General features: G+C 39.2%; 1 protein-coding gene across 1 annotated transcript in view; it reads right to left on the minus strand.

The window, feature by feature from the left end:
* dok6 (docking protein 6) overlaps positions 1-22,320 on the minus strand; it is a 99,429-nt gene that overhangs the window by 42,753 nt on the left and 34,356 nt on the right. The window contains exons 2-3 of the mRNA XM_007912050.2: positions 14,132-14,239; positions 427-541 (exon numbers count right to left, since the gene is read on the minus strand). Coding sequence (XP_007910241.2) covers positions 427-541; positions 14,132-14,239 — 223 coding nt within the window. The remainder of the gene's footprint in view (positions 1-426; positions 542-14,131; positions 14,240-22,320) is intronic.

The raw sequence follows: 22,320 nt of genomic DNA on the forward strand, positions 1-22,320 counted from the left end.
ATTCCATTTTCCCCCCTATCCCTTAATCCCTCTATCCTTTAGAAATCTATCAACCTCAGTCTTGAATACGTTCAAGAACTGAGCATCCACAGCCTTCTGGGGTAGGGAATTCCACAAATTCACTATCCTCTGAGTGAAGAAATGTTTCCTCAACTCAGTTTGAAAAGGCTGACCCTTAATCTTGAGACTATGACCTAAGACAAACTAAGACAAAGTGACACAAATATCTTAAGAAGAGTATGAACTGAGAGAAAAAAAATCGACAGGGAGAAATGGATCAGGGAAAAACAAACATCTCTGATAGTACAAACTAAACAATTCAAATCGTCTTTATTATCCAGAGATAAAAAAATACAATTAAACAAACGCATAATAGGGTTCTCCACCCAGACACATCACAAGTTCACAAAAGTATGCATCACCCACCTGAATCACATGCAAATGTTTTTGAAGTATCATCAATGAAAATGATGGCCACAGCATGCTTCTTTGTGCTCTTTGGCAGTCTTGTCACAGTCTTGATATGACTGAGGTCAGTTACCTGAAAGATGAACAGTTTGCACTTCTTAAAAGGCCTTTTTCTTGCTTAATTTCTAGAAAAAGGGAGATGTAAACCCAGAAGTGTTAAAACGCATCTTAAAAGGCTTTCGTTTGGTTGGTGTCATTTCCATTAGTCAGATCAATATGCTCAATCAATGAAAGTACCACAGCTGTGAGCAAGCACAAGGTTAGGAAAGTCTAACAAAGCAAACAGAGAGGTAAGGGGAATAATAGAAAATAAAGCAACCCTATGCATAGAAATATGCCCACATCAAATAAAGTGAATGGTGAATCAATATCTAAATGTTACCAGTCATATTTAGATCATTCAGACGTATCTAGGCTATAACTCACATTTTGGAATTGATGTGGGCTAAGAAGGTGTGTACAATGGGAACAAAGGTTCACGGGGGGAAAAAAATACTCTGACTGAGTGATATCAGATTCCATTTCTCTTCTGGGATATGAGATTCACATCGCAAGTCAGATAGCTGCTGTAAATCATTCTGTCACATGTTCTATTTATACCACACGTCATTGTGAGATGATGCATTTGAAATCTCTCAAGAGTAATTTTTCTTTTTAAATAATGTATTTAATGAGGCGGGTGAGTGGGATGATGATGCTTCTGAAGGTCAGGATGAGGAGCTTCACTGCAATTATAGTGCCCATTGAAGCCGTATTCACTGTCCTTGCGCTGCATAGTGCACAGTGGAAACAACGTAAAATGCGAATCAAGTCATGTGTTTATGTATTGTGTGTCGTGCAGCTCAATTACCAGCAAGTAAATCTGGGGAAAAGCCCAAAACACCGTAAATCATTGCTCAGGGGTAGTTACTAGGTACAGTGAACCCCTTCCTACCTGAGCAGCACAATTGATACCTACNAAAAACATTGTACTCTGTATTTACAATTAGAGTATAGTAAACTAAATCATCATAGTCTAGGCCAAGGAGATCCAATTGGTGGCCCGCTCCAGATGTCTTGGCCATCAGTTCTTCAGATAAACGGGTCCTTCACCTCAGGGCCATTTGTGGTACCTTGATTTTCTGCTACATATAACCTGAGGAATAACTACAAAATTAACACTGAGACTTTCAACGTGGTAACCCACTATAAAAATGGAAATTCTGGCCTTAAATATGTCAAGTTATTACAATCAATTCTCAGTGAACCTCTCATATTCACAGTCTGGTTCACAGTGACAGAAGCTGATCCATTAAAGCCTGGCATTCGGGTCTACTTAAAGGATCCTGGATTGTAAAGATCTAAGAAATATACAGTATGTTTTTTTAAAAAATCAACCCAAATGTTTTAGGACCATTGGTTATTTATATTTTCTTTAGGAAAGATTAACATTTGTGTTGAAAGTGGTGTCTGAGTATAGTTTGGTTACGTCGATTTGTGGGCTTCAGATTGAAGTTGCATTTCTGCATTAAGTGTGGCCTTCATTGCTGCTCATTAGGTTCCGGGACCTTTGGGCATCAGTAATCAATTACACCACTGCTTTCAGGTTTTCCAATATCTATCAGAACTCAATGTACCCAGACATTATTGCTAAGCTGATTAATGTAATCGCTAGATATAGCTGACAAGCTTAACACAACTTAATGCTTTGGACATGGACTGATACCAGCCTACTGTGTCCATTTTAAATATGGGAGCGAAAGTGTGGTGGGAGATTTGATTAGTGTACTGACCCGGCCCCTCCCTTAGCTAAGGCCACTCCCTTACGATTAGCTAAGCAAGCATCAGCCTGCCTCTCTGCTCCACTCTTGGCAGTCAGGCTTTCAATTTATCTGCCCCAACTCTCTAGAACTTCATCCCGGAGTAACCTCCAAATTGTCCTGTCCCTCACCTCGTTCAAGGTCTGTCTCAAGACCTAATTCTTTGAGTCATCTTTCCCCTCCTCCCCATCCCTCTCTGCTCCTACCCGTAGCTTGGCTCCCAAGCTAGGATTGTTGGGAGCCTTGGGACGTCCTCCCAAAGTGAAATGCGCTACATAATATATATATATATGTATTGTATCACACTCAGGAGAGACTTTCCCTATCAATGTGATTTTCCCTACAAAGCAGGACAATCCATCCACACAGAGAATTGACACAAGGACATTGCGCATCATTGAATAAAGTGTTCCATTGGGCTAAAACAATGAGAGAGGCCAAATTGCTAATCTGGTTAATTCTTAACATCTGCGTAGGAAATTTGAATGCAGGAGTCTTACAAAATAGATTTACTGGCTCGTTGTCCAATATTTTGTTATAAATGTTCCAACAGCTGGCTGAACTGATTTATTAATATCCACTACACTGCTTCAATTGGACTCCTTTGCTTGAGAGTAAGTTGAATCTGAGAATTCATGTTTTATTAACAGCGGGTTTTGTTTTCTCTCATTGGAAGACTTTGCCATCGTCTAACTCAGAAAGGTGGGGCAAAATTAGATGTATTCATAGCATTTGAGCTTGGTTGCCGTTTATTTTATTTGCTTTCATAAGGGCACGCGTTTATCGGATGTGAGTCTAAGCAGGTTATTTTTGTATTTGATGTAGCCCCGTATGTTATTGAGACGCCTCACATTATTTCACATAAATTTTACTGTCAAGATATGATTTTTTTTAATGGATCTGACCCGAACATGACATAGCTATATGACAGCAGTGCATATATATATGGGAAAGGATCTCATTAATGACCCTAAAAGAAATGAATCCACATACCAAGTAAAACTTATGAAGTGCTTTTTTATTTTACCTCAGCCAAAACAAGCATGAGGGCTCCCACCTTGAGTAGGAACCCAGTTGTTAGTTGCTGGGCGGATCGCTTTTACCGGGGTAATAATTCTTTCAAAATAATAATAACAATAATAATTTGGTCACTCAATCCAAAACTGTTTGTGGGGCATTGCTGTGCGCAATTGACTGGCGCTTTTCGCCCACAAAATACACAGTCAGTTCACTTAACAGTGTATTCTGTGAAGCGCTTTGAGGCGTCTCGAAGATCTGATAATATATTGTTATTATGTGTAAAACCTTAAACAACCACCTCAAAGGGGTGTTTGCCAGACTCTCATTACACATGCCATTCCCGGTCAGTCCCAATTCCTATAGCAACGTATACTGATTCAAGACAAATTCCCAATGATACACGGACTCACTGTTGCTAATGTCTGATTAAACAAAGCAGTAAATACAGGATTAGCCACTTCATGCAGTAAATATGTACCCTTAAATGTGTTCCAGATATTTATTTATCTTTGAAATACTTTTTTTTAAACAATTATGGTGTGAAAAATATTACAGGCAATGAGGCGAGGTCAGTAAAGAATGAGAATTCTGTCAAATCATTCTCTGTTTATTTATTAACATAATCACTGTATCAGCAGTAATGTTGCAGAACATTTCGGTACAATTGCAGGCTACACACTGGTGGGACATCGTCGGGGAGTAGAGCTACCAATTAATGCAGTGGATTGAAAGGTGAAAAGGATATCTCTCATTTACTCAGGTGTTTTACTGCTGGATGTACATCCCCAAAAACACGGAGCAGATCAACAAGCCATTGAAATCTATTATCAGACAAAATATAGTCAAGTCGCTTTACAGTATATCCTGTGAAGCGCTTTGAGATGTCTCGAAGATGTGATAAGGCACTATATCAAATGCAAGGATTATATTATTATATTATAAATAGGATCTGCTCGTATACTGGAGCACACAAGTCTTTACTCAGGCTCGTGGAGTCCTGTAGCTCAGTGGTTAGAGCACTCGCTTTGCAAGCGAGAGACCTGAGTTCAATTCCAGGCAGAGGGCGAAACCTTGGGCAAGTTTCCTTACTCCACACAGAGCCTAATAATAATCCCTCCAAAAAACCCAAAACAATAATAAATTGGTCATTTTCAATCTACGACTGTTTGTGGGACATTGCTGTGCGCAATTGGCTGCCGCGTTCGCCCACAAATATACAGTCAATTCACTTTACAGTGTGTTCTGTGAAGCGCTTTCGGACGTCCTCCCGACGTGAAAAGCGCTATATCAAATGCAAGGGTTATTATTATTATTATTATTACAGGTATCTATTCTTTGCCTGTTTCTTCCTCAGATAATAAAGCTTACTTCAGCACAGAGAAAACAAGGAACATCAACCACTTGGATGCTATGGTTTTCAGGATTTGCACTCCCACCATATTTCTTGCCTTGTCACATTTCTAAGTTCCATCGTTTTCGCACAGCCTTTAATTACCCACTTGGGACCAGTGTTGCTTTGTTACTTTTGGAAGCTCCATCCCTTATAGGAGGAGCATTCGTTACAGATTAATATCATTGTGCAAAGCATGTCTAATCTCTCAGACTTAAAGAGCAGCAGCAGCATTTTTCTTTAACGCATCCATTTGTTTTGACTTGCAAAATTAAAGCACGGTTCTGAACGTATAATTAACGTCAGGTAACGCATAATTAAATGAGAGAACATTGTACTTTTCAAGATTCATAAATTATGAGGCACTTTCACTTTTAAAGGTCTATCAGCGTTTTAATTTTTCATGCAACTATTGGATACCTCGAAGATATAACTGATGGGATTCATTATTTTACTAAATTTTTGATTTGAACGCCTCACTAAATTGGATACATATCTGCGAAAGTACGGTGTTGATGAGCATAGGGGATAGATGCAACCTTGATAACAACATGTTCAGGGTCAAAGTGGCAAGGAGGGTTGCATGTGGAAGGAAGGAGAGTTTGATTAGTACAGATGTAAAATAAATAGTTTTTGCTCGATTACCTTTGGAGATTAGAAAATATCAATGCAAACAAAAGTTGATTTAAGTCAATATCCCCTGAACCAGCAAGTGCTGGGATGGCCTCAGAACCAAAAGCTGCGTTCAGCCAGCTCAATAAGACCAGCGAGCTCAATGGACAATTGACAACAACAAGATTACATTTGTATGGCGCCTTTCACGTCGGGAGGACGTCTCAAGGCGCTGGACAGAGTACAGGATTTCAGAGCCGAGCTGGGGTCAGGGGGGGAGAAGGGAGTTGAGGGGAAGGGGGGTGGCCAATGGCATGGTCAAAGAGGAGGGTCTTGAGGCGGGACTTGAAGGAGGCTAAGGAGGGGATGAGGCGAAGTGACTGGGGGATGGAATTCCAGAGGATGGGGGCAGAGTGGCTGAAGACTCTCCTGCCAATGGTGGGGCCAGTGGGTCGGGGGAACGTGGAACAGGCCAGAGTCGGCTGAGTGGAGGGAAACTATGTGAACCAAATTTGGGGGAGAGGGGAAATGAAGATGTTCACTTGCAGCTGGGATGGACTGAGGCATCTCCATGAGCTGAATTTAATATCACTGCTGATAATTATTACAACATTTTCCAATAAATATTTTCAACTGCTTTAAAATTGTTGCTACTAAAGGAAACAGGTATTCATTTTTTTGGGAACCTGGATCTTTCAAACTAATACCATTTACATGAAGTGGGACATGGCCAAAGGGCAGAGAATTGGGATTAGAAGACCCACCAGATCTGACAACCTAACTGGAACAGGATTAATGGGTTAAATGGTCTCTTCCCATTCTTGTTTCCCTATGTTTTAACCTGCACTGATTATGATTTTCATTTTCTCATTTCAGGAGCTTAGTTTGCTTTGCTCTTCTGGTTCAATAAAAGTCTGTAATCCCATTGTGCACGTCTTCTCCTTCTATTTTGTAACACTCCAACAGATTATTTGGCATAGTCATTTTGGCAAAGAAGATAGGCAGGCAATCTATTGACTGCAGAAGCCAATTGGAGATGTAGAGAATATCCGTCCTTAAAGTTCCATCCTCAGGACATGTATCTTGTTCCTGTCTCAAAGTCTTGAAAATTGCAATGAATTTTTTTTTAAAATGTACGATTACAAAAATGTCATTTCTTCCCATTTGAAGAGGTCACCTTGAAACATTTTATATCAAACTTTAGAATACAGTGGATTAATGTGGATCTGAACTGAAGAGTCTCATTCTTTCCCCCCACCCCCCTGCCTTTAAATTACTTTCGTCAGAGGCAGGTTAACAAAATCTGATTAAAGCTCATTCCCTTCAGGAATCTTTCTCTCTCTTACGCCTGCCAAACAAAAGCGTTTCACTTATATAATTAGTCAGTGCTATGTTAGTCATACTTAATCAGTTTTACTGTGTTATTGCAGCCAAATATCATTTAGGCAAGCATGGATTTGATTTCTGGATTGTTTGGTATGGCAATTCACAGGTAATTACTTATTTATGTTTCGCTCAGGAAAGTCACAGGGCACCAGGCAGGCAATTTTCTGCCACGATTTCCTTTTTTTTGTCCTAATTATTTCTTTCTTTCCTCCCGGGATATACTGAATTGAGAGAGTAATTTGTCTGGCACATGCAAATGATACCACTCTCCTCTGGCTCATAATGACTTTGTTCTGCTCCAAATCTCATCCAACGCTATTTTTACAGCATTAGTTAACCAAACTTATTAACCCTCCCCGATCATAAGAATGATCAGCAAAATAACTGGAAACTGAGCCCCAGAAATAACTGTTCATCCCATACATGCACAAGGAGAAGAGGGGGTGAATAAGATACAATATTTCTACCACTCAAAAGGTCAATGTGAGACTACTGCAAGCACAGAATTGCTGCCCAGAAAATGACTGGGATTAAGATTAAGATGCTTTGCCAAGCTTGTCATTTGTTTTACATGCTTATATGGCCTCAGCCTTCTAAGATGTGTATTTAGTCAATCTGTGCACACAATTTGTAGAATAAGAGTTCCAAATACAAATGAAGATCTGATCACAACTTGACAGGTGAATTTTAGTTTACCTTATTTTACAAAATGTGAACTGATTCATGGCTCATTCAAGTTTCTGGAGAAAAAGTACTAAAGTACACTCTAGACCACAACTAAAATCTGCAGAACAATGCATCTGGATTTTATTATATCATTTCAGCAGGTTAGTGAGGATATACAGTTCTGCAAATCAGTTTGTACTAGATCTAAAAGGTGCTTGCAGGCAACCTCCATCTATTGTGGTTTCTTAGAATTTGAGGACAAGATATGCAGCAGCAACAAGAACAACTTGCTTTTATATAGCGCCATTCACACGGGGTAGCCCCTCCAAGCAAATTCATGGGAAACCCTGAGATCTCCCGCATTAACTCTTCCCAAATTGAAATTTGCTCCTTTGTTCTCGATACATTAATGAAGAACATTACAATCAAAATTGATCCATGTATCACACTCTATCAGACTAAGCATAACTCATTATGCCTGATTTCCCCTTAGAGATAAATGTTGAAGCTCTGCAACTTGAGCAATTATAATCAATGATATTCCATATTACAGTGTTATAAATACCATTTAGGAGAGGCACAACACAGGACAGGAAATCCTTACCCAAAATGTGCAATCCATATAAACAAGGCACTCTCTAGGCTGTTGGCCAAGTTCAAGAATCAATGGTGCATATTAATTCTGGAGCAGGCGTTGGATAATTCACAAATATCATCACAGAATTGTCCATTATTTTAACATATACTTCAACAAAAGGCAAAGATCAGCTGCGTTTAAATTATGTTGAAGTATTCTAAACAGAGCACAATTCATGATTGATGAATGACTCAGTTGAATTCCTTAACCTGCTCTGTCAGCCTGGCAGCCATCATTAATTACATTTTGCCCATTGATTCTGTTTGTATCTCTTCGCAACACCAGTATTTGGAGAGGATTATGCATTAACATGCTGGGGTTTAATGAAAACTCAACACATGTAATGGGATAAAAGTTCACATGCATCAGCATCCAGCAAGTGTCGTGTAAGCAGCCTGAAAATGTGGTGATGAGCTACTTCAGACAATCCAATTCTGTGTCAATTTTATAGCCCCCAAGTGGTGATTCAGAATGACAAACTCTGATAAAGCTACATCCAACCTAGGGATATCACAATAAACCATAATAATTCATCATCATAAAATGAATTTTTTGCATCCTTCGGATGTGTTATTTTCCAAAAGGGAGAAGGTTAGTGGACGATCAGCAATTTAATAATAACTCCCCAAATACTTCAGAAAACAAACATCAAGTTGGGATTGTTTTTCTAAGTGATAAGCAATGCAACACTCCAACCAGACTGCACTGCCTGGGCTATTAGCTCAAAGTCCCCGCCTTGGATCTTGACAACCTTCTAACCCACGAGCTACCAACTGAGCCAACCAGGGGTCTGAAAGTAAGGAGGTTTAATTCAGGAATTCCCTTGACCCTTATCAAAATTCTTCTATTTGACATTAGAATCACAGTCCAAAGGCACACATCAGAAAACTGGCTAAATAAAGTCAGACAGCTGATTGGGAGGAGTGGACTTGGTGGGCAAGGAGGCTCATTGAAACACACAGAGCACAGGTAAGTATTAATTAACAAATGGTGGTGGAAATTAATTAATAAGAAACAAACCTGCAGCATTTCTTATCCCATTGTTTGTGCTGATTTACCCAAGCGATTGGGTTAAAAAAAATCCCTGAAATTCTAGCCTATCACTCCGTGGAATAGGTCATTCAGCTACCGTCATATTTAACCACATTGTTCTCCAGGGTCTGGCTTTCATGACTAAATCTTACAAAAGAAAAGAATCACATTTACTGCAAATTCAACTTCCCAGTCAAGAGAAGACACCACAAAGAGAGGTTTGTCTTTAGCATCACACACAATATACAAACTGCCTGCTGTGCAATTGAAAGTAATGATTGTGGGTGCCAGATCCAGAATGTGGGTGCATTTGAAGGCCAGCATTACATTATATCCTATCAACAATCTGATAGAAAGCACAGTTCGCATTTCTAAATACGTGCACATCAGTAGAAAATTAAATGTACTAGCTTGCACTTTCAGATTTAACATCTGTTACAGTGATAATGCAATGGCTTCTGGATACTGACTTGGATGTTTCCCATCCCCAATAATTCAAACATGTCACTGACCCCCAAAACACTACAGATAAGGCAAGATATTTACCTGTTAGCTCTTTGTTAACAGGTAAACTGTAATCTTTCAGTTCGGTAATTCAATGAAATGATGGCATCTCAATGAATAATCATCATTAATCAGCTTTTAATCAGTTTTATCCCAGGAGCATAATTCTCTTGTAGTTGAATGACCACACACAGTTCATTGCCAATAACAGTTATACCACAATTGCAAAACCACGATTCCCAACTAGCATGATTCAGAGCCTACACAACAAGTCTTGGGGACATAGTCAGAGCAATTGCCGTGAAATTTGCAGTGAAACATAAAACTAATAATTTGGTCGTTCGTCTTAACAATCTGGATAATTATTTTGATAATCAAACTATCATATCATAGAAATCTGGATACTATCTTCTTAGGCTGTCAAGAACATCTAATGCTTTCATACACCATCCCCTTTTCTCTCCAAAATGGTATCATTGTGTTCTTTGTTAAAAAAATCTTATCAATTCGCTCCCCCCACAAAATAAACTTTGTTTCCTAATTTAGGGCTCACAAGCACTTGATTAGTAAACTTATGCCCATCTCCATAGATGCCACAGCTTTCAATATTTTCACAATTTGTCACATTTCTCCCGCCCGAGATGATCTGGGTATGACTGGTCAAGGGTAAGTCTGAATGTGAATGTCAGAGAATGCCTTTGAGCTTGGACTCCTTGTGCACAAGAGAGATTTAAATGAAGAAAATAGTTCTTCATTTAAACTGTTCCTAGCAACGTCTGTTTTTGTTTCAGATTTCCAGCATCTGCAGTATTTTTCGTCTTGTTTAAATGAAGGATTTTTTTTGTCTATCTGATCTCATCTTTTCAGAATATCCACCCGACAGTCTTCCTAGCAAAAATCTTTTTTTAAAAAAAATCAGTCTGGCTTCAATCACCCTTCCGGATAACCTGTTCCAATCATTAGCTAATTACTGTCTGAAGAGAAAAAAAATGGTCCTGATTCAAATTGCCCTTTGCAACTCAAAACCCATGTCCTCTTGTTCTTCTATCTTGATGAATCTGAAAGTATTTTCCTGGGTTTACTTTATCAATCCCATTTTAAATTGCGTATGCCTCTCTAATGTCCCTTCTGAGATGGCTTCTTTCAAGACTGAAGAGCCCTGACTGGGATAGTGGTCCTTCAAAGTCATATCACTGAATCACGCGTCTACTTGAGCTTTTCTTTAACTTGAGGTTTTTGCATATCAGACTTCGGAATGATCTTATGAGCACATCTGCTCGGTGTGCGGAGAAGGGAATTATGTATCTCCATTTTGTTTCCCCAGTGGCGACATCAGTTGTTCTTCGCTGCAAATATGTCACCAATCACATGCAGTGCAGAGTACTCCAAGCAGTGTTCCATGAACAATCTGCCTCAGCACTAACTTCAGAAATGCACCTCTGCACAGTGCGATCCATCTATTTCCAGCACTTTGTTTTAATGGTTTCTCCGCATGACATTTCTGAATTAGAGCCAAGTTGGAGTTGGGTTTTGTATTATGGCTGTTTACTTCCTAGGAACTCTGTGTGGGCACTGCTTCACCTTATTAAAGGATGATAAGAAAGTAGGTAATCCTCTCCTCCAGATAACCGCATGCAACAAGGTACGAGGGCAAATCTCTATCACAGTGTGCCGTACGTTTCTTCCAATCTTCAGTTTTACAGCATGCAGTATGTTGTACAAGCAACATTGATTCCAGATAAAGTTCACAAAGCTGATGAAAAAGCGCAATATTGAATGTTTTGTCACAATAGCACAGCTGTGTGTTGAATCTCAGTCGTAACCAGTACCGAATGTTGCACAAGTTCCACTTGCCTCTGGCACTGCAGAATTAATTTTACTGTTTGATAATTGTCAGGCTTTTTTGAACTCATAGAGTCTTGCCAGACACTCCAGTGGTGTCATTATCAGAGATGCCGTCCTAAGATGTTAATCAGAAGTCCCATATGCCTGTTCAGCAGGACATTAAAGATCCCATTGCACATTTGCAAAGAGAATGAGGGTTTCTCCCTGTGTCCTGATCAACAGTCCCCCAAATAAAATTAGTCATTCATTTCATGACTGTGTGTGGGACAATGCTGTGTGCAAATTGAATGCTGTATTTGCGTATAATATACAGAATCACTCTACAGCATATCCTGTGAAGCATTTCTTGTTCCTTATATGCAGAAATGGAGGGTCATTTATGATTTGCTTAAACAGAGCTGTTAGAGTCTGGGAAAGTTTTGATTTTCAATTAATTATTTACTGCATTTTATTTGCATTTACTGAACATCTCATGCTTGTGGCCTTGATTTATTTTTTAAAAACGCTCGTGGAATCATAATAAGTTTGTTACTAAAACAAAAACTTGAACTTAGGCAATGCCTTTCAATGTAAAGAAACATCTGAACGTCCTCGGGAAATGCAGTTGTGGGCAGCCAACAGGGAAAAGGAGGATTTAAAAATGGTGAGCAAAGGCTTGGATCAAAGAGAAACACTACAATTTACATTTAAATAATGCCTTTCTCACCAGATAAAGTATTAACCATATAGTGTATAAAGTTCAGCTTTACACGGCTGAACTGGGCAACCAAGCCATGGTGGATTTAAAGGAGGATTTTCCTTGCTCAACTCTCGATCCCTATGCCATAAACTTCCTGGCAAAGAATTTGGATGTTTCAATGCTTATTATTAAATGGAACCATCTTGGAATGTAACCAAGCACATGCTCAGATTGGATGCCATCCCAGCCATCCCAATTCGTGGCCAATATTATCCTATACACATAATGTTATTGGTTTACTCCAATTTATTAGTGAAATGGGGCAGGAGGTCAACCACAGTATCCTGGATATTGAGTTCCCAATGTGGATACACAGGACCAGAAGCCAGAAGTGTAACATACTTCCAGTAATTGTGAATTGGTCACCAACCTTCTAAGCGACGCATACCTTAGCAAAGCACATTATAGCAGAGTCGTCCTGTATTGTGATGAGACAGCAGTCAACAAACAATAATAAGATACCTAACCTCAGCACACAATGGGTAAAGAACAGCAATGCTACACAGTTATGCTCACGAGTACAGTACACATAAAATAACACATGAGTGGCAGTGCAAAACACTACAGTAATTGAATGTTGGGCTCTAATAACATCATAAACTGTGAGAATGAAGCTTGAGTAGTCCATCAATGTTAGCAGTACTATAAGGTTAAATGCTGCCTTGTTTCTGCCAACTATTTTCAAATTTTTTATATGGTATTTGCCATTTACGTTTAGAGCTAAAGCATACAAGGGCCTGATGTCGCTTCCTGCTGCTGGCTGGCTGTCTAAAGGTGTGCGAGAATGAGCACTACAGATCGGGTAGATATGCTGTGTGAAGTGCAGTTCCCGAGATAAAGTGCTTCATTTTTAATTCAACAAAAAATTGCACAGGGATATTAGTTCTGAAGTGGGTCATGGGATATATTCTTGACAACACGTTTAGAAGAAGTGATAAGGCAATATCAAATATCAAGGATTATTATTATTATAAGAAAAAACGATTTTTGTTGGGGGAAAAAATTAATATTTCCTATGACAAAAGCTGCACCCCCACATGGTGGACAATCAATTTGGAAATTTAACTGTAGGATTATTGGCTAACACACCTGCGAGAAACTCAGTTTAATGTCTCATCTAAAAACGTGGAGATCTGTAGTTCAGTGGTTACAGCGCTTGCCTCGCAAGCGAGAGACCTGGGTTCGATTCCCGGCAGGGCAAAACCTTGGAAAAGGTTCCTTACTCCACACGCCTGATAATAATCCCTCGAGAAAGAACCCATAATAAATTGGTCATTTCAATCCACGACTGTTTGTGGGACACTGTTCTGCGCAATTTGCTGCCACATTTGGCCCACAAAATATATATAGTCAATTCACTTTACAGTATATTCTGTGAAGCGCTTTGAGACGTTTCAAAGAAGTGAAAAGCGCTATATCAAATGCAAGGATCATTATTATTATTATTATTAAAAGTAGGCACCTCTTACAATGCAGCACCCCCTCAAACTAGACTTTTAGATTCTATTCTCAACATGAACCTTGAACCCACAACGCTGTGACCCAAATGAAGTCCTAATATTCAAGCCTCTTTCAAAGACCCTCAGAAACACGATGGGTCAAATGGCCTAGACTGTTTGTTTCTATAGTTCTACCTAATCTTAGTCTGCACGACATGTTTGTCTGAAAATTTAAGATAGCGGAGAATTGTGGATAATTCTTAAATTTGGTTTCAATGATAGTGCTTTATCTGTTTACCAGTGGGTGGATTACACACATGGTTTGGAGGAAGAAGGCCCTTCAACCCATTTGTTCTCATCCTTCCAGAATACCAGCACCTTGGGACGTTCTCCCGACATGAAAGGCGCTACACAAATGTAATTTTGTATTGTAATACCCACTCTGGCATATTCCCATCACAACATTGAGCTATGTTATTTAAATTGAGTCCAGCATTCTGGCCTCAACCACCTTTCCTAGCAACCTATTCCAGTCATTCTTTACCCTCTGGGTAAAGAAATACTTCCTGGCGTCTGTCCTGAAATTGTCCTTACCTTGTGATAGCATCGGAAGTATGCAGCTCGCTCATCAGAAAACTTTTCTAGTCGTTTTGGGCCTTTGCTTGATGCTTTCTTTAAGACAAGCCAGCATCTCTGATAAATCTGCAAGCAAGAAAATAAAATGGAGAAACAAATCAATTACTTGCATTCTGAGGCATCTTGTGATTACGTTGGACTGAGAAAAACAATTTAATTAATCCTAAACAATGTAAAATTAAAAAAGAGCCCACTGTACTTTCCAGAAAATGGGAATGTGACTAATATAGTATCTTCCTTTTCTGCACTATATCTTTCTGTTCTTCATTTGCTGTTCGTTCTCAAACTCAACAAGAACCTGCATTTATATAGTGCCCTTCATGGTGGATAGTGCCTCGGAGCACTTACCAATGGCTTAGTTTGAAGCTGAATCAGAGAGAAAGGGGAGATGACCTTAGGCACGGTCGAAGAAGGAAGACTTGAGATACGATTTGAACAGACAGATAAAGAGGGGGTAAGACTGAGGGATTGAGGTTGGGAGTTCAAACTGAGTTCAAATTGCTAGAGCACTCTCTGGGGGAATGCGGAGGTAGAAGGCCTGTCATTGGCTACAGATTGCTTTGACTGACACTGAAAATGTTGAGATTATCTGCCAACTCACTGCTAAAACAGAAAGCATAGAGCAGATGTAAATGGAACAACAGAGGAAAAGGAGAACAACTGTCCCATTAAGTCTACATCACTTAGAAAATCATGGACTGTGGTGCGAGATGCAGATGCAGAGATGTAAGCAGTGGAATGTAGACTGAATAGCCTTCACTGCTCTCTTCTGGTTACCTCGGCGTATTAATACATGCAGCAGATTTAATGTATGCTATAACTTATATTAATGGTGGTGTTTCCCAGTATCAGTTGCAGATCAGCTTTTAATCATGAAATGCTGTACACTGTCCAGCGCCTTGGGACGTCCTTCTGACATGAAGGGCGCTGTACAAATGTAATCTTGTTGTTGCAGTGATCAGACTTTGCATTGACAGCCATGTCTATACATACAGGATATCTTTCCATTCAACTGAGCTAGGATATGTTACCAAAGCAAGATAATTACTAATGTAATTTTTGAGTTCACGAGGCAGTTATAAAGCTCTAGAGCATTCTATGCGGTTTATGACAATCTGCACACATTTAATAATAATATTTGTTTACATGTAATGGCTCTTGGTGGGATATTGCTGTGCACAAATTGGCTGCTGCATTCGCTTACAAAATATACAAAACACACAGTCATTACAGTTTGCAGAACATCTAGTGAAACACTTTAAGATGTCTTCCGTGAAAGGCGTGATATCAAACGGAAGGAATATGATATATTATTTTGGATTTAGTACATCCATAGATTATTGCATGTTTATTTCATTTTAAAATATTCATATATATTAATCATAAAAATAAGATGTTAAGGTATATCTGATACATAAAATGAAGTGTTACCATTAATTAGCTGAAAAGCATTATTAATTGGTTGACAAAAAAGCTAAGCGTTCTCATATTTTTATATAAAATATAAAATAGTAATGTTAAAACGAGATCCGTCTGCCTCTTTAGGTAGATCTTAAAGATCCCATAGCACTATTCAAAAAGAGAAGGGAGTTTCTCTCTCCCAGTGTCCTGTCCGACAATCTCCCTGATAGGATTGCTCCACGGATGTTTGTGGGACATTGCTGTGACCTATTGTGCTGCACCGTTTGCCTACAAATACACAGTCACTCCATTTCCCAGTAAAATCCATTGGAGTCCTGTAGCTCAGTGGTTAGAGCACTCGCTTTGCAAGTGAGAGACCTGAGTTCAATTCCAGGCAGGGCGAAACCTTGGGCAAGTTTCCTTACTCCACACAGAACCTAATAATAATCCCTCCAAAACTAAAAACAATAATTAAATTGGTCATTTTCAATCTACGACTGTTTGTGGGACATTGCTGTGCGCAATTGGCTGCCGCGTTCGCCCACAAATATACAGTCAATTCACTTTACAGTATATTCTGTGAAGCGCTTTGGGACGTCCTCCCAACGTGAAAAGCGCTATATCAAATGCAAGGATTATTATTATTATTATTCTGTGAAGCGCTTTGAGACGTCTAGAAGATGTGAAAAGCGCTATATCAAATTCAAGGATTATTATTACATCCTGTGAAGAGCTTTGAGAGGTCCTTTTGACGTGATAAGGCACTATACCAAATGCAAGGAATATTATTATTATTACTTTTCTAAAATCAAGCGAGTGGCAAGAAAGCTTGTACTCGTCACATTTGAAGAATGATATTTGAAAATGATCCCATTTATCAAAAGTGATAATGAACATTTCAGGCTAGGAATAAGAAAGATACCTTGAACTGATTAAAGAATTTGGCTGACTAAATTTAATGAGCTCCTTGACATCTATCCCTGTAGGAAACACTGCATCATCGAGTCTATCATTTACTCCAGTACAGAAATATTGACACAGCACTCAGACCAATTATTACATGTAGTTTACCAGGTAATCCATTTGCAATATTACATATGCAATAGCTGCAAAACAGACCTAGTAAGTTAACAATGTATTTTTGGATCCCTCACCCAAACTGCAAAGATGTGAAGAATATTGTATTTTCTGTAAAAAGAGTGTATTGAGTCATTCATAACGTGCTTTATTTTTAAACGATTTACTGCTTTGATGGTCTATTCGAAAAGAGAAGGGAGTTTCTCCCGATGTCCAGGCCAACAATTCTCCCCCACCCTCCCCCATACAATTGGTCAGTCACTTTGTGGCTATTTGTGGGACATTACTGTGTGCTAATTAGCGGCCGCATTCGTCTACAAAAATACAATCATTACACTTCACGGTATATCCTATTAAGTGCTTTGAAATGTCCTCCCAATATGATGGCACTATATAAAATACAAATGCAAGGATTGTTATTCACAGGGCCAGGTGCTGCAGTCAGAAACGCGCTTTGAGACGTCTCAAAGACGTGATAATAATCCTTGCTATATCAAAGGCAAGGATTATTATAATACATTATTCACAATTCACAAGAATTTTGTCTTGTGAACGATTCACAGGACAAAATTCACTAAATAAAACATTGTGCTACGCTTAGCCCTGCTAAGCTCTAGTGCTCAAATTGGATCCTTATGCACATGCCTGCCGGTTTGCCTGCAAGCAATAGAGGTGAAGTCTCTTGGTCTGAACGCACCCACAAAGGCTATTCACTGCATATACTCACATCTATTCTTCCTTGCATGTGCACTTACATAAGAGATGACATACTATGCATAACAGGAGCATTGGCCCATTAAGCTTGTATTTTACTGCAAAGTGGCACAAGTGTTAAGACTGGTGCAAAGTAAATTGACTTACACCAAGGCATGAAATCAATATTTTATTAGGTTTACTATTGCAGCATCGAGATGGGTACAAATTGGATGATAATGTGGCTAGCTACACTGCTCGTCACCAAGTCTGCTCAGTCTCGTGGGGTAAAAATAGCTGCAGAAAGCACGGTTAGGTGAAGAAACCGTTCTTCCTTGACTGTCTCTCATAATTGTCTTTGATTTAAGGCAATTGTGAACTTGGTCAAACAATTAGGAGGCAGCAGAAGAGAAGCACGAAAAACAAATTAGTAACGTGGTAACACAGCAACACAGCAAAGTACCAGGTTTTAATGATACTGGCATGAATTTTAAAAAAAGTGCTAATTTTAATACAGAGTTAAAGTAATTTACAATCCACTCTGGGAAAAAAAATGTTACTGAGCAGTTGACAATACCAATAAAGAATAGATGTATAGTGTATAAAGGGAGCTTGTCAAATCCACCTCCACTGCAGAATGCATAAAATTTGTCCCTTCATTGAGTCTACCAACTCATTCAATCTCCCGAGGGAGGCAACCAATTCATGGGTATGTCACCAATAAGACATTTCTATCTGTTTCTCAAGAGAGATGAAAAGATATTAATGCTATCTTACTTCCCATAATCAAGGCATAAGCCGATCCTTCTCCCAGGTGACTATCCTAGATCCCAGCAGCACATGAACCATCATATTCCATTGTTATTTCATCACTTCTTTCCATTCTTTTCCTTGTAAACTTAATCTCTGTCTTAGGCCAGACTTTTCTGTTAAGGAAGATCCCGGTTGTAGCATTAACTGTGTTTAAAACCAAATCCTGCAAACTCACTTAACAGCTAAGGTGCCACATCAAATGCAAGGAGTATTATTATTATTTATATAAAATATGGTCCGCAGGTGTGGCAAGTCAACTTTGTGTTTTGAACCGTTAAACATAACTTGAAATAAAAGAGGATGGAATCCAATGATCTGTCTGCCAATCCTAAATCTGTATATTGATTCCATTTCTCATACACTCTCTTTTTACCTTGCATTAGTCAGAGCTCCTCATGCTGCAGGCTGAATTGCTGTTCCAATGCTGGCATTTTTGAGAGTTCAAGGTCCTTGTCCTCACGTTCAAATCCCTCCATGGCCTTGCCCTACCCTACCTCTGTGATATCCTACAAACATACCGACCTATCCACTTAGCTTAGCATCGACCTCCTTCACGTCCCCCATCCGATCCGCCCCACTATTGGTGGGTGCGCTTTCATCTATTCTACTTCCTTGCAATGGTACTCCATCCAGACCCCTTTCATCTTGTCCCCTCCCTCCTGACTCTTAATGCCCTCTTTAGGACCTACTTTTCAACTATGCTTGAGGTCATCTATCCCTTTCCCAAATCAGGGACCCAGTCAGCAGTAAATGTAAATTGTTCTTGCATTCTATCTATGTATTCATTTTTCTTGCGCACACCTTTTAATACACAGGGATGCTCACTGCAAGATGTCTTGTGAAGGACAACCAATTCAATCAGTGCATGTGCATGACACATCAGGCAACTCCATTTAGATTTCTTAATTAAGAAATCCCATTAAGAAATACTATAAAATTGTCCTTTTGGCAGTTATCTCCAAGGCATATATTTGAGGTACCCTCTTATTTATTGGTTCGCATTTCTCTTTCAAATTTCCTTTATGTAATAACATTTTTTTTCACAATCTTGAGGTCAGTTCCATAAAACCTGCTGTCTTCCTTTTTGTCAATGTTTCCTTAATTATAATCATCCGTTTTGAATGTTCTGCTTCACTGCCACATCGCGTGTCTGAGTTAATTCCCCCGATACATCAAATTTCTCTCTCCTCTCTTCATCTTCCTCTCTCATTATGCAAATGCTGAACTCCTGTACGAAACGTGTTCTCCTGGTTTTCCTTCACACATTGTAAAGCGCAATCGCACAATCTATGTGAGCATGTGGCAAATCCTCTCGGAGACAGAAAAGGACACTGCAGAATTTGTTCAATTTTAATCCATTTCATGAAAGCAACACATCCTGCCCTACACTGACACTGCAGAATAGCTTCCGAAATTGTGTTTCTATCTCATTGTTCACAGCACTACCCAAGTTTTTTGTTCAGTAGTTAAATGATTCAAGAGCTTCAGTTGTCTTACAATCAAGTTTGTGTCGTTTTAACATCAGTCAATGTACCTCACAAAACTTATGTCTCTGCTTCTGGAACTGAAGCTCTACAATGTACTGTGTTGAGCTTTGATGTTGGTCACTAATGCACCACATTAGATGTTACACCTCCTTTCAAGCGGACACTGTCAAGATATTGCTTTGGCCCTTGTACCTTTTGTATGTCCTGGTTTATCCAATGTGTCCTTCTTTAATTATAACTTCCTTAACAATAAGGATTAAACCACCCTCCTGCCTTTCTCTGAGAAACAAAATCAAAACGATTGGCACTTTTCACCCCACGATTTCCGAAAGTTTCATTTCACGCTTGTGGATTTCTGTGCTTTTTAATCGTTCTCGTCTTCTGCTTCATTTATCCCGCAATCACACCTGGTGAGAGAGCTTATCCTATTGAAAGTAACTATTAAATCATAATTATCACCTGGGAGATACGCTGACACATTGTGCAGCAGTGCATGGAACCAGTTCTGATCAGTTTTCTTTATTTGGTGGAGAAAAAACCTTCAGATTGTGAGGGGTGAAAACTAACAACATTGATAACTGCAGGGGAATCGATTCCATGATTATCAAAAAGCCTCAACAGCAATTTACAACCATGTGTCTATCATATCACACCTCACAATTTTCACCCCAAACAACAACAAAATACATTTGTATAGCGCCTTTCACATCGAGAGGACAAAATACACAGTCACCACACTTTAAGGTAAATCCTGTGAATAGCTTTAGGGCATCCTCCTGATGTAAAAGGTGTTATATCAATTGCAAACATTATTATTATCATCATTATTATTTATTGATGTGCAGCAGTTTACTTTCGAACACCTGAGCCACAATTTCTGGCATTGAAAAAATAGTTTGTTTGGCTGAATACATTTCATTCATGGATGGAAATATTATTTGGAGCAGGGGAAAAAAAAACTATCCTCTCCGGGCTAGGTAGTTTTCATCTCCAGGAAGCCTGGAGATGAATCAACAGCAAGATGGTAATATCTGTGACTGAGGCAATCCTGTCCTTTCAGTAGGAGGTAGACAGACATGTGGTTGGTGCTTGTGAATGGAAATCAACTAAGAAAAAAATAAATATCTTCGCATTTAAACTGAATATTTTCCTGAAGCTTCTGTCAGGCCTGATATAGATCTGTAATTTCCAGCAGGGAAGGATATCTCTTTGAATGGGGATGTAGAGATGCATAGAAAGAAGCAAGGCTGCCTTTAAGCAGATGACAGCCGTGGGGGTCATTCTGATCAAAATAAGAGAAGGTGTCGATGGAGAATAAAGCCACTGATGATGACAGTGCCAAAGAATTTGAGAAAATGAAAGAAACTTTTTTTAAAAAAAAACTTGGATTCAATTTCTGAGGATCTACAGATTTTCAGATCAAGTCTCGAATGTTGTCATCCTGTTTGCTAAAGAGGGTAGGAGCTTCCTCTCAGCATGCAATGCTTAGAGGTTGTATTGTCACTGCAACAAGAATCCTGAACGTCTAGAGGGGACGAACAAAGTAAGCACCAGCTGTCAGTGGCTCAGATGCATATCAGCCACTATACTACTCAATGACAAAGCCATTTATCTATCAAAGGAACAGCAGTCACTTGGTTAGATGGCCGTGAGTGAATCAACAGCAGCTTTGATGCGCACATACTCACCACTGATGAATGTCCCACCTACAGACAGCTTCGGTCTAGGATGAGGGTTCCACCCACTTGTGGCATGTTCTGGAGCCATTTTTAGACCAACTCTTATTTAAAACTTACCACTGACTGATTCAAGAACACCTACAGACAAGCCCATACTACAAACAAAATATGCAGTTAAACGTTGACGTCAATTTTCGGCGGTATTAATTATTTCCACCAATTATGAGGGGGCAATAAACCATATGCTGCTGGTAATATTCGATAGGTAAAGCTGGTCACTCACTTCACGGCTGTTTGCGAGACACTGCTGTAAGCAAGTTTGCTGCTGCATTCACCCACAAATACAGTCAGTATACTTCATTTTTAAATCACATGAAGTGCTTTGAGGCATCTCGACAGTGTGATACCATGTACTGCAATGTGTATTTCTGGGACAAAGCTCTGCTCAAAACTAGCTGCCAGGTTTGCTTACAGAGGTATATAATCATTATTATTGTTATTATTATTTTACTTGTGCCAGTGCTAATTAACACAAAGAAAGGTTAAGGAATACTGCAATTCTAACCTCCATCATCATACCTAAAGCACATCCACATGTAAGCTGATCTAAATTGGTACTAATTTGCATCAATGGGAAACAGTCTAATTTGGACAAGTTCTGATCATTCTCCAGGATTCAAATGCTTCCTGTCAGCATTTCATTTTCTTTGTGACATTTAATAGTTGACAATCGTGATTAACCTACATTAGCTCTCTGGGGAGTCAACGTTATTTTACTTGCGTCTGTCTCAAAAGCAGATTTTAAATATATCTGCACAGCTTTAGTCCTCATGTTCGGAGAATGCACAAGAAACTGTCAGGGCTCCATTAGTAGGCATTCGAAGACTGTAAACCAGATGGTGCAGTCTGAGTATTATCAGCAACACATCAACTTGTTCCAGTTAGAATTCATCAGAACAACAACAACAAAATTACATTTGTATAGCACCTTTCACAT

The sequence above is a fragment of the Callorhinchus milii genome, unplaced genomic scaffold (genome assembly GCF_018977255.1).
Source record: "Callorhinchus milii isolate IMCB2004 unplaced genomic scaffold, IMCB_Cmil_1.0 Scaffold18, whole genome shotgun sequence".
Taxonomy (NCBI): Eukaryota; Metazoa; Chordata; class Chondrichthyes; order Chimaeriformes; family Callorhinchidae; genus Callorhinchus; species Callorhinchus milii.